At 44.4% G+C, this 15134-nt stretch overlaps 4 protein-coding genes across 4 annotated transcripts; 1 reads left to right on the top strand and 3 right to left on the bottom strand.

Moving 5' to 3' along the window:
• Nucleotides 1-215: 215 nt before the first annotated feature.
• On the bottom strand, nt 216-1460 carry LOC103999985 (myb-related protein 308). The gene is made up of 3 exons (XM_009421911.3): nt 1177-1460; nt 976-1105; nt 216-886 (listed from the first exon to the last, which is right to left on the bottom strand). The coding sequence occupies exons 1-3, from the start codon at nt 1445-1447 to the stop codon at nt 394-396; spliced, it is 894 nt and encodes a 297-aa protein (XP_009420186.2). The 5' UTR covers nt 1448-1460; the 3' UTR covers nt 216-393.
• Nucleotides 1461-5124: 3664 nt separating this feature from the next.
• LOC135625892 (auxin response factor 17-like) lies at nt 5125-9305 on the top strand. The gene is made up of 3 exons (XM_065131014.1): nt 5125-6514; nt 7537-8169; nt 9133-9305. Exons 1-2 carry the CDS (start codon nt 5393-5395, stop codon nt 8083-8085), a joined length of 1671 nt encoding a protein of 556 aa, XP_064987086.1. The 5' UTR covers nt 5125-5392; the 3' UTR covers nt 8086-8169; nt 9133-9305.
• A 2783-nt stretch (nt 9306-12088) lies between these two features.
• On the bottom strand, nt 12089-13737 carry LOC135624413 (protein BYPASS1-LIKE-like). Its single transcript, XM_065127981.1, has one exon. The coding sequence runs from the start codon at nt 13590-13592 to the stop codon at nt 12360-12362; it is 1233 nt and encodes a 410-aa protein (XP_064984053.1). The 5' UTR covers nt 13593-13737; the 3' UTR covers nt 12089-12359.
• A 166-nt stretch (nt 13738-13903) lies between these two features.
• Nucleotides 13904-14796, bottom strand: LOC103999986 (uncharacterized). Its single transcript, XM_009421912.3, has one exon. The coding sequence runs from the start codon at nt 14675-14677 to the stop codon at nt 14072-14074; it is 606 nt and encodes a 201-aa protein (XP_009420187.2). The 5' UTR covers nt 14678-14796; the 3' UTR covers nt 13904-14071.
• Between the last annotated feature and the right edge of the window lie 338 nt (nt 14797-15134).

The raw sequence follows: 15134 nt of genomic DNA, 5'->3' as shown, positions 1-15134 counted from the left end.
ATAGTCAAAACTGGAACACAGTGTTAGGTGAAAGCACATTTATTTTTTCCATGCATCATTCTTATGACGCATGCTAATCCAGGAGACTGTCGAGCTAAGTTAGATATTGCAAGCTTCAGCCAGGTGTTTTCCTTAATTTAATTATATACCATATATTCAAGAACAGGACAATCGAATTATCATTAGAATAAAAATATGACGTCATATGAGAGAAATAATCAACAAAAAAAATGTGTTAGATGATTCATAAAACATGATCTCAATCTTCTTCTTCGCTACTACACATCGTCCTAAACACTTGCTAATTACTTTACCATCGATCCAAAAGGCCGCCTTTTGGCATTCTTACACCGCTAAAAAGAGAAGAGAAAGAACCATATCTCCTCTATGGAGTCAACAAGATTGGTCTCTGGCAGAAGAAGAGGCGCGAGATGAGAGGTTTGCTGCCCTTCCTCCGAGAACAGGCCCGGTGGAATTGGTTTGGCAGCTACAGACCTGGCTGCTTCGGAATCCCAGGTGATAGCAGAAGCAGATCGTTCGAACGTGGGGGAGCACCGAAGCTGGCGTTGTGGCTTCTGCTTCTGCTTCTGCTTCTGCTTCTGCGGGTGTGGTCAGGACCTCCGACGAGGTCGATGACCTCGGGGAAGCGTAGGGAAGGCCCATGGTGAGGTCGAGGTCAGGGCACCATCGTCGTCCCTCGACCATGGTCACTCCGCTGCATGCGTGCTGCTCACAGGAAGCGGTGGACTGCGAGTCGCCACCGATGGGGCGGTGGGTCTGCGGGTCGAGCCCTCGGCCGAGGAGCTTGCGCCGGATGTGGGTGTTCCAGTAGTTCTTGATCTCGTTGTCGGTCCTCCCCGGTAACCTCCTGGCGATCACAGACCATCTGCGAACACGAAACCGAGGAATTCTTCTGAGTCGAGCCGGACGACGGCTATCGAATCGCCATGGAAGCAAAGAGCAGGGAGTGCGTACTTGTTCCCGAGCAGGCTATGGAGGTTGATGATGAGCTCGTCCTCCTCCTCGGTGAAGTTGCCGCGCTTGAGGTCAGGGCGGAGGTAGTTTATCCAGCGAAGCCGACAACTCTTGCCGCACCGTAGAAGGCCTAAAGACCACGATATCAGCAAAGACGGTAGTGGTGAGGAGATCGAGTGACAGTAGGGGAGGTGCAAAGACCTGCGGCTTTTGGGAGAGATCTCCAGCATCCTTCGCCGTGAGCGTTAATGTAGGAGATGAGCCGGAGGTCTTCTTCCTTCGTCCACGCTCCTTTGTTGGTGTGAGCCTTCTCGCAGCAAGGAGACCTGCCCATGATCGATGGAAGAGGAGAGAGACTTCTTCGATGGCTGAGGATGAAGTTGTGATTGCGAGGAGCGGATGGCAGCTTATATGAGAGGAACAGGAGGCTGTGGCTGCCCTCCCAATTGACCGCATCCATTACTTGCTCCATTTGACTGAGTTGCTTCCAGTGACTGGTTGTTGCAGACCATCTCGAAGATATGATAGGTTGATCTCTCTCTCTCTCTCTCTCTCTTTCACTTTTTACACGACACCGAAACATCTTTACACGCTTTTGTGGATTCTGGAATCGACAGCTCCCGTCAGTTACTGTGACTGATAAGGAGAGGAAGCTGGGGAAGAGATGGCACTTTTGTGACCAACCCTTCATTGATTCGCCGAGTCGTTCTCAAGCATGAACGTGTTATTTGGATCTCACAATCATGACAGTAATCCCAACCCGTGGAGGAGGAATACTCCTTCAAACGCTGGACCGCTGTCTCCGAGTTGTATCTGACATGATACGAGGTGGATCTACGAAAGGTTATTGGTTGAGGCACAAAGGGCTCGAGGAATGGTCTCTCTGCAAATTGCCTTGGACTAATCATTTGGTCTTCACTCCATCCCACCAAGACCTGTTCAAGCTTCCGTCATCATATTCCCATGATCACCGGACAAGCTATAATTCAAGGCTACTTCCTGTTATGTATTATTATTATTATTATTATTATTATTATTATTAGTTCTTGACCATGTCATACATACGACCGGAAATAAAACCTGGCATTTGATTGATCAATGGAGACACAGTAAATGCTAAACATTTCACAGTCAATCTGGAGTCAAACTGTCATCGATCCTTACCCTATACGTTGGTGCAGCGACCAAGTCAAGCTACTACCCTGTGCCACACAGCATCCTTGACCATACAAACATCTTCTCTGTAGGGTTGTTTAGTGATCCTCTTGTTGGCATTTATGGAACTCAAAAAGTCGGTGAGCACAATTACTGGCACACATTTGTTGGTGGTCAAGCTCACTGTTTCTATGCATCGGTAGGAAGATGAGTTGTAGGGGGTATGTGATAGTTGCATCGCTCTCATTCGCTGCAAAGAGAACTGCGTCTTCTGCAGCAAGTTGAGGAAATCGAAAGCAACATGAAGGCAATTGCTCCAGCCCTGTTCATGAACTCCAACAAGGTGGTGGTCATTGTTCCTTTGGGTCAGACTCCTCCACACTGTGAAATGTGTTCTCTCTGCTATCTTTCGACAGTTCATTCATCCTTGTTTGTTTGCATTGATTTTGTCCTGCCATCAAATTATTGGCAAAGAAATGATTTGACATATGTGATTTCATCTCTTACTTTGGGATGATCATGATTCGTTTCAAATCAAAATCAAATCATAATCCGGGCTATATGGTTTGGTTCCGATTCCTAGAAATTCAAATCGAAACTATTCCATTCCAATTTCAAACTGACTAAATAAAAATAAAAACATAAATAGAATATATAATATTATGGTTATAATATCTTAGATTTACAATGTATTGTTCTAGAATTGAAATCAAGGGGTCCAAATTAAAATCAGAACTAAACCATTGATTTTGGTTCCAAAATCAGAACCAACTCTTCTATCAAAACCCGTCTAGAATTTCAAGTTTTGAATTTAAATAAATCAAAATGGATGATTCTGAAACTATAATCACCCCAACTCTTGTTCACTCAAATTTCGAGATATATGATTTCTTCTATAGCAAAAAAGATCAAGATATCAACAACAAAATACAAATCAAAAAATCAAATTAACATCTATATCTTGGAATTCATTTCTAAATTCTTTTACTGTACAAAATCAATCAAATATAATGAACAAAACTTTCTCTTAAATTTATCCAAATCTCACCCTCTTAAAGACACTCAAAATATTGTTTTTTCTCTATCTTTCCTTCGCCAACACTTTCAAATACACAATATATTCATTCGTGGAATAATTAAACTTTAACTTACATGGATTTTTTTACTTCATAAATAATTTTTTTCATATTTGAGAGACATACTTTCCTTTAGGTTAAAGGATTGACTCGAGTGCATGCAATGACAAAGACAATGAAAACCCACTTCAAGATGCAGAATGCAAACAGCCAATATAGTAGTAAGGGAGTGTCTTCTTCCTGATTTAGAAATCATAGTGAGATTCATTGTATTAATTAGCATAGACCAATATGATATTATTATGAAAATAAATGGTGGAATGTTCGAAAATATTGTTTTTGGTCCTATAAATTATAATATATTAAATATAAAATACTTAAAATGCTCTTAAAATTTTTGATATCAATATTAATTGCAAGTATATGTGCAAGTGTTTTAGGTTTTGTGATGACATGTATGGAAAATTTGAATTTAAATGAATAAAATACGAAAATAAATGGCTTTATTGGATTATATTTGTAATTTTGTCTTATCGTGAGGGTCAAAACGGTCAATCCAAGTGTCGGTGAGCCAGCGCACCTACCGCACCACCGACCTGCCCAATTTTGCATGCCAAGAAACCTACGTCGTTCGCTACCTGTCATGTGATTGGAAAACAAGCGTGGACCCACTGTCACACAGTTTTGAACAACAGGGTACGCACGTGGGGTTCGTTTCGCCAATCGCACTAGGTCCTACAGGATTTTACCGAACAACGAGTTGAAGGATACCTCCCATGTGACTGGAGAGACACATGAGGCCCCACTTCGTGATGAAGCTACCTTTGCACCATTTGCCAATAAAAGGACAGGTAGGTAATGTGTTGGGACCTGCTGGGTAAGTAGTTTATTACCGCTTCTCTTTTCGGTCCATATGAATCAGCCACTTTTATCTCCCTTGAATAAATAAATAAATAAATATATATATATATATATATATATATATATATATATATATATTTATAACACATTTTTTATTCCTATAAATATGGTCACATATTTTATTTATACTAAATTTTCTACATCATATTCTCTCAAGATTTAAAATGAATAAAAATGTATGATTCTTAATTGCAAAAAAAAAAAAAACTATAAATATTTTTTTAGTTCAAAAATTGAATTAATATCCAGATTTTTTTTTTACACTCCATAATAATGAATCAAAATAAAAACAAATAATATAAGCTTATTTTCATTTAATTGGAAGCCAACACATGAAAGTGGTACGATATAGTATATAAATAAATATTCCCCCAAGAAAGTAATTAATCTTCTATCACCGATGGTAGTTATAGAATAAATGCTTCATTAAGAGGCGGATGCTACCCTAACCGTAAAGAGGTCTTGTTATACAAGGTCCCCCCGAAACATTATATGAATCTCAATGCAGCTGCTGCAGTTTTCCCTGTCTCAAATGATGAGCAATTGGTGGGGCTACAGCAAGTTTATAGAGTGAGATTTTGATTCCCTGCCTCAAAGGTTATGTTCTTCTTCTCTAACTACACTTCACCATCAAGTACTTCGATTCAAATAGAGAGGAAGATATATTAAGGTCCAATGATTTCAAGTTATACTGCTTACAATAAATCGCAACGTTGCCCGGTACGTGTTTGCTCTTTTGCCGAAAAGAAAAATGGCTTCCCTGGGCCGGTCGCGACGCGGATACTGCCTTGTTCGTTGGCCCAGCAATGTGTAACTGATTACCATGTATATAACTAACAGCTATAACTCGATAGATATCGGAATTATGTAAAGAAGAATGTGATGTAAAGAAGAATATGAGAGAGAGAGAGAGAGAGAGAGAGAGTCACGAATATTTTTACGTATCCCAAACAGTAGAAAAAAACCTGTTGAGGCGGAGGCGGATAAAGGGAGTTCCAACAGACAGATAAGATACGACTCAGGACTCGACTTTGAACTCGTTATTTTGGATGGGATGTCGGCACCACATCAACCTGAGCCCGGCATCTCCGGTGACAATGAAACAACCCTTCCTTACCTGCGTTCGACACTATAAAGTACCTCCAAAGCGCGTCTAATTATCTTACACTTCGCTGAGGTCCTTTTAAGGCGGCTCTGTTCCCGTTCCCTCACCATCTCCTGTATTACACGTACCGCTTCCCCCTGCCTCCTTGTCGTCACTATAAATGCCCGCTTCGCTCCCCGCCACTGCGCGCGTCGCGCCTCCGTTACCGACTCCATCTCGCCGGGATTTTGAAACCCTAAACCTGATGGAGAAGTCGGCGGCGACCGGGGAAGAGCTACAATTAGTCGATCCGCGGGTGTGGAAGGCCAGCGCCGGCATCTCCGCCCGCATCGCCGCCGTCGGATCCTCCGTGTACTATTTCGCCCAGGGGCACGCGGACCAGGCTTCCTCGCTGCCTGATTTCTCCGCCGTCCCGTGCCCCCGTGCTTACGTCCGCTGTCGGATCTCCTCAGTCCGCCTCCACGCTAACCGCAACACCGACGAGGTCTTCGCCCGCATCAGCCTCGACCCTCGCGCGCCGCCTGCTGCGGTGCCGGTTCAGCCGCAGACGGAGTTTCCCTTCTCGTCCTCCTCATTATGGCTGCCGGGGGCCCAAGATTACGGGGACGGCAACTTCATATCCTTCGCTAAGGTACTCACACGCAGCGATGCCAACGTTGGGGGCGGGTTTTCCGTGCCGCGGTTCTGCGCCGAGTCGATCTTTCCTCCTCTCGATTTGGGGGACCCGACCCCGGCGCAAACTGTCACTATCCACGACGTACACGGGAAGTCCTGGACATTCCGGCACGTCTACCGCGGGACCCCGCGGCGCCACCTCCTGACCTCCGGATGGAGCAATTTCGTCAACTCAAAGAGACTAATCTCGGGCGACTCGTTGGTCTTCATGAATTCGTCAGGAAAGGTCTTCGTCGGTATCCGCCGCACCAGCCGGTCCTGCGGCCCAGCAACACTAAATGTGGAAATGGAGGAAAAACACGGACGATTCTCGAGAAGTGTTAGAGGAAGAGTTCCGCCGGCGTCTGTGGTGGAAGCTGTTAGATTGGCTGGGTTGAATCTTCCTTTCGAGGTAATGTACTATCCGAGTGCCAGATCTCCGGTGTTTGTAGTGCCGCAGGAAGCAGTGGATGCTGCAACGAGAGTGTCGTGGACCGTTGGGATGCGAGTTAGGATGTCCGTGGAGACGGGGGACTCTGCAAGAATGAATTGGTTTAATGGCTCGGTGACCAAAGTGACGATCAATGATGCGGGGCTGTGGCGGCGCTCGCCTTGGGGCATGCTTCAGGTGCTATCCCTGGTTTTGAGATCTTTTCCGGGTTATTGCTTTCTTTGTTGTCATCTGGTTCTTGAATCTTTTGCGAGTCTTTGCTATCATTACCATCTTTCCTACTTTGATCAGTTTAGTTGCATTTCACTACTAGTTCCTAAATAAATGGAAACCATAAGGCTTCTATCAAGTATGCTGATTGTGGCTGGTATCCTGTTGTTGCAATTGTTTTGATCTGAGAGTTTAGTTAGGATTAATTTTTTTTTGGATCATCGAGACAAATACAAGGAATTAAAGATTTTAGATTAAGTAGGATTAAGAGAGAATGTAGGAGATGGAATCATAATGATATTTGTAGAATAACTGTTTGTGTAGTTTAGACATTCAAGAAAATTGTATGAATTGAAGTTTTGGGTATCTTGAATCTATCAGTTAGTAATAACAAGAGATTGATAAAGATATTGTCTACAAAATATTATGCAGAATGGTATTGAGAGTTTTGTGTGATCGTCATGTTTCCTCAAATGAAAGAAAATATAAAAAAAAGGATATTATGAAATAGTTGCAAGATCAATTATGCTTTATATACTGGAGTCTTTAACAATTATAAGAGCATTTAACATAAATTTAGTTTAGTCAGGATGAAAATATTGAGATGAATGTACAGGAGTATATAAAAAGATAGATTCTTTAATTTGTGAATCAATTGATACAAAACTTTACAAGAAACAATTTGTAGTCATTACGGACATGTTCATAGAAATAGTAATCCGATGAGAGGTATAAAGAGAGTTAAAAGAAAAACTTTACATAATGTAGCAGAAAAATATTCTGTTGCTATTATTTAACTGAAGAATTTTGTGTAAAGATAAATGCAGCCAACCAAAAGTTATTGAGACGTCACTTCTGTTACTGTTCTTGAAATCCAAAAAGAATCGTTATTTTGATTTCTTGTTTCTGCTAGTATTATTGCATAAGAGCATTGGTTGTTCTTTGTGATTTATGTTAATTTCTGTCCTTAATCCTCTTGTTTCTATCAGATTACCTGGGATGATCCAGAGGTTTTGCAGAAGGTCAGAGATGTTAGTCCCTGGCAAGTGGAGTGCTTTGTTGCTGGTCCTCAAGGAGAGATTCCACGTTCTATTAGAAACATACTCGACGAGCAAGAAAGTTCTTTATTACCTGATGATAAGGAGGATAGCGTACTGACAGGATTCAAGAGTAGAATCATTGGTAGTCTATTCCCCTCAGTGTCCAATAGCAGTTTATTTCCTGTTGGGATGCAGGGAGCCAGGCATGATTTTTTCCACACAGCCGGTTTATTTGACTCAAAAAGCAATGGTAATCAAACTTTTCTCAATAGTGTACATGGTGTTAATGCACCAGAGAAGAGTGATGTGCCTGTGGAACCAAGTATTCGGATACCTTCACAATCACGAGGTTCATCTCCACCTAGACAGGGTAGCATCCAGGCTTTAGACACAGAGACTTTTGAACCAGCAAGTAATCAAGTCACAAAAGCCTCTATCCAACTGTTTGGTCAAGTGATACATGTAGGGAATCACATTGATAAAGATGCGGACAACTGAGTATGAAGAGACAAAAGGTGAAGATGAGAGTAATGATTCTTTTTCTCCAAGCCGGCAGTGCGTTTCAGCATAAGAGCCTATCAGGTAAAAGGAATGGTTCTTGTAATCCTGTGATGCTTCTTTGGTATGTTTAAGTTACTCATGTATGTTTTTTTTTCTATATAGCTGATTTCACAAGTATTTAAATGATCATAAGGTTCAACCATAAAGAAAAAAAGAAGTCAAATTACAGATCTAAAATTTGTTGAAGTCAAAATGAAAATGTAGTTGGTGACAAAAAATTGAAATAAATGTATTTGTAAACTATGATTTTAAATAAGGTATATAGATATAAACTAGATATGATATAAGAATTATCTCCATAATCTAATATCTCAAAACAAAACTGGTGTCTCCCATTACATAAGCATCCACCATTATTGAGTTGGGGTTGTTGAAGAGAGGTTCAATATACACAACTTACCTCTATATTCAAGGAGGTTAACAAGGTTTGAACCTTGATCGCTCATGTTGCCAAGGAGCAATCTAATATCTCAAAATAGTTTTTGTTTTATTTGAAAGTTAATGTTACAGAAATTGAAGGACAAAGTAATAACAGGAGGCTACAATATCAACATAGAGTCATAGACTATAGAATTAAAAAGAAAATGAACCATCTGATTCTCATTGCACAATAAAAAATTGTGCGGAATAGCACTGATGAATTACTTGATAACTTGGTAAGATAATATTTAAAGTCTAAGATAAAATAAGTACAAGATACATTTTCTTAGTTCAAGGTTTTTTTAAAAATATTTTTGGACAAATTGATTCAATTTGGCACAGATGTGAACAAATGTAATCTATCTTGTGGGTAATATCACTAACGGTATGGTTGTTGAAATTCCATGATTCTTCTGAATAAGCTGAAAGATTGTGTGTCAACAAAGTAAGATAAACTTTTTGTGTTTTGAATTGTTTGGTGATGGTAAAGCTAGTCATGTTCACTAGTTAAGTAAACAATCACCATTCCTTGGTGCTTGACATTGCTTGTTCTTCCTTTTACAGGTGCGCTTACATGAGGATAGCAAGAAGGTTACATTTTGTCATCTGGAAGTACTGCCTTGTACTAACTGCTTCTTCAACTTCTTTAGGATGCTGCTGAATTTCCTTATCTTCTTTATGCCTTGACAGTCCAACCATTTTCTTTTCAAGTAAAAGCTGTTTAAGACTTATTAGCATCAGGTATTTTTTTTATTTAATATTTTGGGATGGTTTACATGTTTGAATTTTATAGTTAGCATAGGAAGCTTTAGTTGTTAGAGACCTTTTAATCATTTTTTTTATCAACCTTATGTTTTAATTTAGTTGTTAGCATGAGTATTGCTAGATAAAAGAAGGGGAAGGTCAGGCATGAAAATAAGAAAAACAACCACTTATCCATTGAAGAAACTTTAAGCTTAACCCAACAAAACTACTAATTAGGCACTGAGCTAAATTCTCTTATTTTCAATTATCTTTGATAATGTTACAAGTTGTTTCGTGCTGTCAAATCAGATTTCAGTGTGATATATACTGTTGGAATTAGTTGAAAATGCAAAACCCATCGAGCAAGATATAAGTTTCACAGTTTTTGAGGTTCTTCTTCCGTCTAAGTCAGGGCAGTTCTATTGCATCTCCATTTTTGCGGCTGAAGACATTTATATGAGTAAGCATTTCTTCTTTTTTTCCATTTAGTATCATCGTAGCTAGGGCTCATGTCATTGTCAGATTTATCTTCGGCATCAAGCATATTGTTGGAATAATTAGCCCTTTACATATGATCCAGTCGCATATATGATGAAGAATGTGTGTTATGTGGGCGGATAATATCTAATGGTGAAATTTCTCTTTGCTAAGGAGAAGATGTGGGTTCGATTCCCGCTATCTGCCCATGGTTAAGTTAGCTATTATAGTTGTTTCTTCTGGGTCATTCACTTGTTTCATTCTGCAATTTTGAGAATCATTTTTATTTTTTGTAGGAGAGCCTTCAAATGGTTTTTAATTGTAGAAGCTTTCCTTGCAAGATTTTCTTTTACTGGTTTTCTGTGTCCAAGAAATTTTGCAACATACTACTGATGGATAGGTTTGAACACTTCATATGCCTACTATTATCTTATCTATCCACCATTTTTGTTTGCTAGTTCTGAAAAAAATTGTTCTCGGAAGTAAGCATTTTAGAATAAATTGAAGGTATTAAATTTCCAAAATACTATTCCTTTTTCAATTGCAAAAAAGTTTTCTTGTGTGTGTGTGTGTGTGTGTTCTCCACACACACCCACTGTTCTTCTTCAAAGCCTTCTTGTGAGTGCAATGAAAGGGCTTCAGAGAAAAGCTTTCCAGTCCTGTTGTGCGTGCAGTTTCCTCCTCAGGGCGGAAGGAAGCGTGCAGGCGTTCTCATGCCCCTCTTCGGCATTGCATATACCCAAGGTAATTTCCTCAGATAATTCAAGTCTCAGCTTTCTTGCTACTCTATGAATGCTTCTCTATCAAAGTCCAACGGAGGACCAGAATTCCCAAATCATTCACCGAGAAACTTCATAGTGCCGATGAGAAAGAACCCTTTTAATTATGCAGGCAATGCAAAATATTTGTAGTATACATCTCTTTGGCGTTTCAAAGAGGAGACTATAACTAGCAGTATACATTCCTCCGATCCCCTCCGCTCCCTAACTTCTCACTCATCCCTTTCCCCTACTCTTGTCCCTTATCCGCATCGCCATGACAACTACTACTCATAGGTTTCGTCACCTTATATATCTCCACCAGCGACCGGAACCTCTGCCGTTTTCTCGGCCAGCTCTCATGGCTTCGTTCCTCTTCATCCTCTTCCTCTTTTCTTACCACTTGGCTTCTCCCTCCCTCGTCTTTCTTGTTCTTCTTCTTCTTCTTTCCGCCTGCGTGTTCCACTTCTTCGCTGTCTTCGTCCTCCCCGCTGCTGAGCTGAACCAGCTGCTGGGCTGCCTCCATGTCCGGCTTCGTCAGTCCCTTCTTCATTCCCATGCACATCTTGGACTCTACCTATCCGTATGTAATAGAAAAGGAGGGGGGAGTGAACTTTCTCGAGGAGGAGGAGAAGAACAGCTACAATAAGGAAGAGAAGGTGCGATTCTCCATCTCCGACTTCTTGCCTTGTTCCTTTCGGTGGTTTTGCGGTATAAATATAGGTGGACTCGCTTGGAGGAGCGCGTTTTGAGAGAGAAAGAAATGGGTAGAGTGGAATCGAGGAAGGCGGTGAGAAGACTCGCAGTGACTTCTTCCTCTCCGCTGGTGACGTTGGGTTGCTTCGAAGAACGACTTTGGAATGCCGCTAAGATGTCGACGCCTGTCGGTATCGGTGCGAAGTTGGTATATTTTAAGTCGAGGAGGGCTTGAGAATTGTTGTTGGGATACCATTTGACTCACAAAAAGTTTACTCGCTTTCTTCGTAGACAAGATTGATCGTATGATACCGAAGGAGCCAAGTCAACAGGTCCCCATGGTCAACCAAGGGAATGAGTCAGAAGACTGGCTACGTGGTCAAAGGTCCGCGGACGAAACAAATCAACCTCTGTGGCTTTCTTCCGTTTCCTCAATTCAATGATTTGCCGTTTCACATAGCATATGTTTTAATAGACAAAGCTTAGATTCCAATGAGCTGAAAGCAATAAAAACTACTTATGAAGATTTCAGTTCAGACATCATGCCCTACTTATCATCTAAGTTGAAGCCAGTAAGAAATCACCACAATTAGATGAATATGGTTCGAAAGGTACTTGTACTTGTTTTCGATCAAAGTACTTGCACTTGTTTTCAAGTTTAATCGATTAAGTAGTGACCAGTAGTAATCGTAGACAAAATCCATGTAAGATCATTATCTAGGAATGACAACTACTTGCGTTGCATCGCCTTAACTTGCCAAGCAAAATCATGACGGTATCCTAATGAATTGCAATGTTAGATAATATAAAACAATGAAGCCATGCATGCCACTACCAAAGAAACATGCCAAAGAAGAAGCAAAGGAAGATGAAATTTGCAGGAAACGAGTACAGTATATATATAATTGTTGGAGAAGAACACTGGAAAGGAAGCTGCTTTCCTCCCTGCGTCTCTGCACAACCCGTGATCAAACCCAAGTGCGAGAGCAACATTAATTGCTTCATCTTACTAGTCCGAGAAGGCGTTTGATTCATCATCGCCTTCTTCCCATAGACAGCCTCGCCCCAAACCAAATGCAGATCCACACACCTGCGGCGCACATAGGTTGACATGATTCACTCGGGGTCGTGTGACCTGCTCAGGCATTCCAAGCCTTCGGTTCTGCTCCTCATGATCCTGAGGAAGACCTCCCTCACCTGTCGCTCCAACGGGTCCAGTCCCTCCTTCAAGACATTGCAAACCGCCGCCAACTCCTCTACCGCTTGCCTCAGCTCCAACTCCTTCTCCTCCGTCAATGGGAACTCGACGAGGTCCAACAACTCCGACAAGTGGCGGCTGCACTTCTCGACCTGGTGGATCTCCCTTAGCAGCCCGCACGAGTTCTTCCTGTCCTTTTTCTTCGATTCCTCAAAGATACGTTCTTGGAGTGACGTGATCGACGCGGCCCAGAGGAAGGTCCGAGGGACCGAGAAATGGGTCTGCAGGCCACGGTCCTGGCACGGGATCGCTGCCACGAGTGCCCACATCACGAAGAAGAGCACGGAGCCCATAGTGTACACGGGGACGGCCAGGCCGTTGGTCGCGGCGACCTCGTTGCCCCGTGGCGCAGCGAGGTTGTTCCCGATTGCCTGGAGTTGCCGTGCGGCGGACCATGACCGGGAGACGCTCCAGGATAGGGAACGGAAGTTCCCCAACGAGGCTGCGGCGCCACCACTACCGCCACGCCGGTGGTGGGGCGGCTCCTTGCCAGCGCGGCCGAAAGAGCGATTGCGGTGGCTGAGGGCGGGCCCTCCGGCGGCCTCCTTCTCGTCGAGCATGAGGATGGTGAGGTCGGTGAGGGCCTTGCGGGCGCGACGCAGATGGCCCTCGCCGAGGGGCCGGCCGCCGCCGAGGGCCGCGAGCGCGATCTCGAGGTGCTGGCGCCACTGGCGCAGCTGGTCGACGCCGTCGCGGACGGCATTACAGACGTCAAGGGCCTTGACGGCGCGGTCGAAGAAGTCGGACAAGAAACGGTCGAGGGGGCGCCGAGAGAGCATCATCTCCTGGCCCTTGCCGCAGCCGAAGAGGATGCCCCGGAACTCCTCCTGGCAGATGAGAAAACTGTCGAGCAGCTTGCGGACCCAAGCGAGGGAGAGAAGCTCATCGGCCGTCGAAGACGAGGAGGCGGAAGCGAGGTCGAGGAAGAGGTCGGCGACGTGCTTCTGGAAGGCCTCAACCCCGAGGTCACCGGAGGAAGAGTCATGTTGTTGGCTGTCGACGGCGTGGACCTGGTCACGGCGGATGCTCAGGATGGACCGGCCGATGGAGGCGAAAGGGATAGAAGAGCCCTGGTAGTCCGTGGCCGGCATGATCACATGACCCAACGACGATTCTTCTTACAGAACTCGGGATCGGAGAAGGAACGGAGCAAGCCAGATGGAACTTCGAGCAAGCCGGATTTGTGGATCTGCAAGATGCCCTAAGAAAGGGGGAACCGATAGGGATGGGAAAGGCAATGATGGCGACCCCTCCTCCATGGAAATAATTGAGTGAGCGATAGTGAGACGGTGCTTATTATGCGTGCTCCAGCGAGAGAGGAAAAAAACCGGACGGTGACCGGTCTAATCTCGGTTGGTCTCGTTCGATTGTCTCGCGCTGCGATGAGTCGGACCGGATAATGCATTCTTTACTAGACCAGAGCACCATGCTAAATCAAACAATTTCTACATAAAAACTTGACATGTCTACAACCAAGCATGCTAAGTAGCATGGGTCAACTACTGTGGGCCACTGGCAGCAACAGGAGAAGGATGGGATGCGCTGCCGCAGCGGAAGCTTTGGGAAGCTTTCAGAAGCAGAGGAGGACGACGGAGGCGGAGACCATAACGCCGAAGGTGCACATGAGGAAGCCGAAATGCATGGCCCAGCTGCGCTTGAACTTGCCGAGGTAGCTGTCCGGCGGCTCCTGGTAATGGATCTCGAAGTCGCGCGGCAGCACGGGCGGGGGGTCAGCGCCCGCGGCGACGGCGGAGTAGGAGGAGAAGCGCATCTTGAGGAGCTTGAGGCGATCGGTGGCGAGGGCGAGGGTGAGCTTGTGGCAGCGGCGCTGGTACTTGAAGCCGTTGATGCAGCGGAGGGTCTGGGCGACGGCGACGTAGAAGGCCAGGTGGCCGAGGGAGAGGAGGCCGATGGGGGCCCAGCAGTGGCGGCACTGGAGGCGCTCGGGTGGAGACCCCAGCTGGGCGGCGAGCACCACCGCCAGGAAAAGGAAGAAGAGCTGGAAGAGGCGCCACATCTCCTTCTTCTGCTCGTCCACGTCCCGCTTCTTCTCCAGGATCTTCTCGAAGTGGAGCTGGATGATGGTGTTCAGCGCCTGGATCGCCGCGTCGAGTCCGACCGACCCATCCGCCGCCTCCCCACCACCGCCGTACCCCAACCCCGTCTCCTCCGCCATAGCTCGCTGATCCGTTCTCCCTTCTCTTCTCCCGTTGCTTTACAGATAAGAGGGGCAGTAAGGTTTGGCAGGCGGAGAGAGAGAGAGAGAGGTCTCAGTAGAAGTGGCAGCGAGGTGATGGGATTCAATAACTCAACTAGCCGTTAGCTTTGGTATAATGTGCAGCAAGGGATTATTTTAATTTCGGATTGCTGCTGGGGGTTGACGGAGCCACATGATCCGGATCCGAAAGTTTCGGGGGCAAATTCCAATTTTAATGCTCCATAGCTTTATCCAATCAGATAAAGATCATAAATTTATCGGATTCAGATCCAAATCCACATGTGCCCGATCCGAACCTGCCCCCATTCACCGCCAACTTGGAATTGCTGAGCACCTGTGCATATAGTGTATAGCACCTATGCATATAGTGTCTCGTTGTCACGTGGGAACCACTACGGTTTCTGTCATGACGTCC

Source organism: Musa acuminata, chromosome BXJ2-10 (assembly GCF_036884655.1).
Source record: "Musa acuminata AAA Group cultivar baxijiao chromosome BXJ2-10, Cavendish_Baxijiao_AAA, whole genome shotgun sequence".
NCBI classification, from domain to species: Eukaryota; Viridiplantae; Streptophyta; class Magnoliopsida; order Zingiberales; family Musaceae; genus Musa; species Musa acuminata.
Note: the sequence above shows the minus strand (reverse complement) of the source record. Positions and strands in the feature narration are given on the sequence as shown.

Bases quoted from the DNA above. Each gene is read 5' to 3' on its own strand.
- LOC135624413 (XM_065127981.1), bottom strand. From the start codon at position 13,592: ATGCCGGCCACGGACTACCAGGGCTCTTCTATCCCTTTCGCCTCCATC.
- LOC135625892 (XM_065131014.1), top strand. From the start codon at position 5,393: ATGCCCGCTTCGCTCCCCGCCACTGCGCGCGTCGCGCCTCCGTTACCG. The intron at 6,515-7,536 runs GTGCTATCCCTG...TGTTTCTATCAG, and splicing joins CGCCTTGGGGCATGCTTCAG to ATTACCTGGGATGATCCAGA.
- LOC103999985 (XM_009421911.3), bottom strand. From the start codon at position 1,447: ATGGAGCAAGTAATGGATGCGGTCAATTGGGAGGGCAGCCACAGCCTC. The intron at 1,106-1,176 runs GTCTTTGCACCT...CGTGGTCTTTAG, and splicing joins ATCTCTCCCAAAAGCCGCAG to GCCTTCTACGGTGCGGCAAG. The intron at 887-975 runs GTACGCACTCCC...TCGTGTTCGCAG, and splicing joins CATAGCCTGCTCGGGAACAA to ATGGTCTGTGATCGCCAGGA.
- LOC103999986 (XM_009421912.3), bottom strand. From the start codon at position 14,677: ATGGCGGAGGAGACGGGGTTGGGGTACGGCGGTGGTGGGGAGGCGGCG.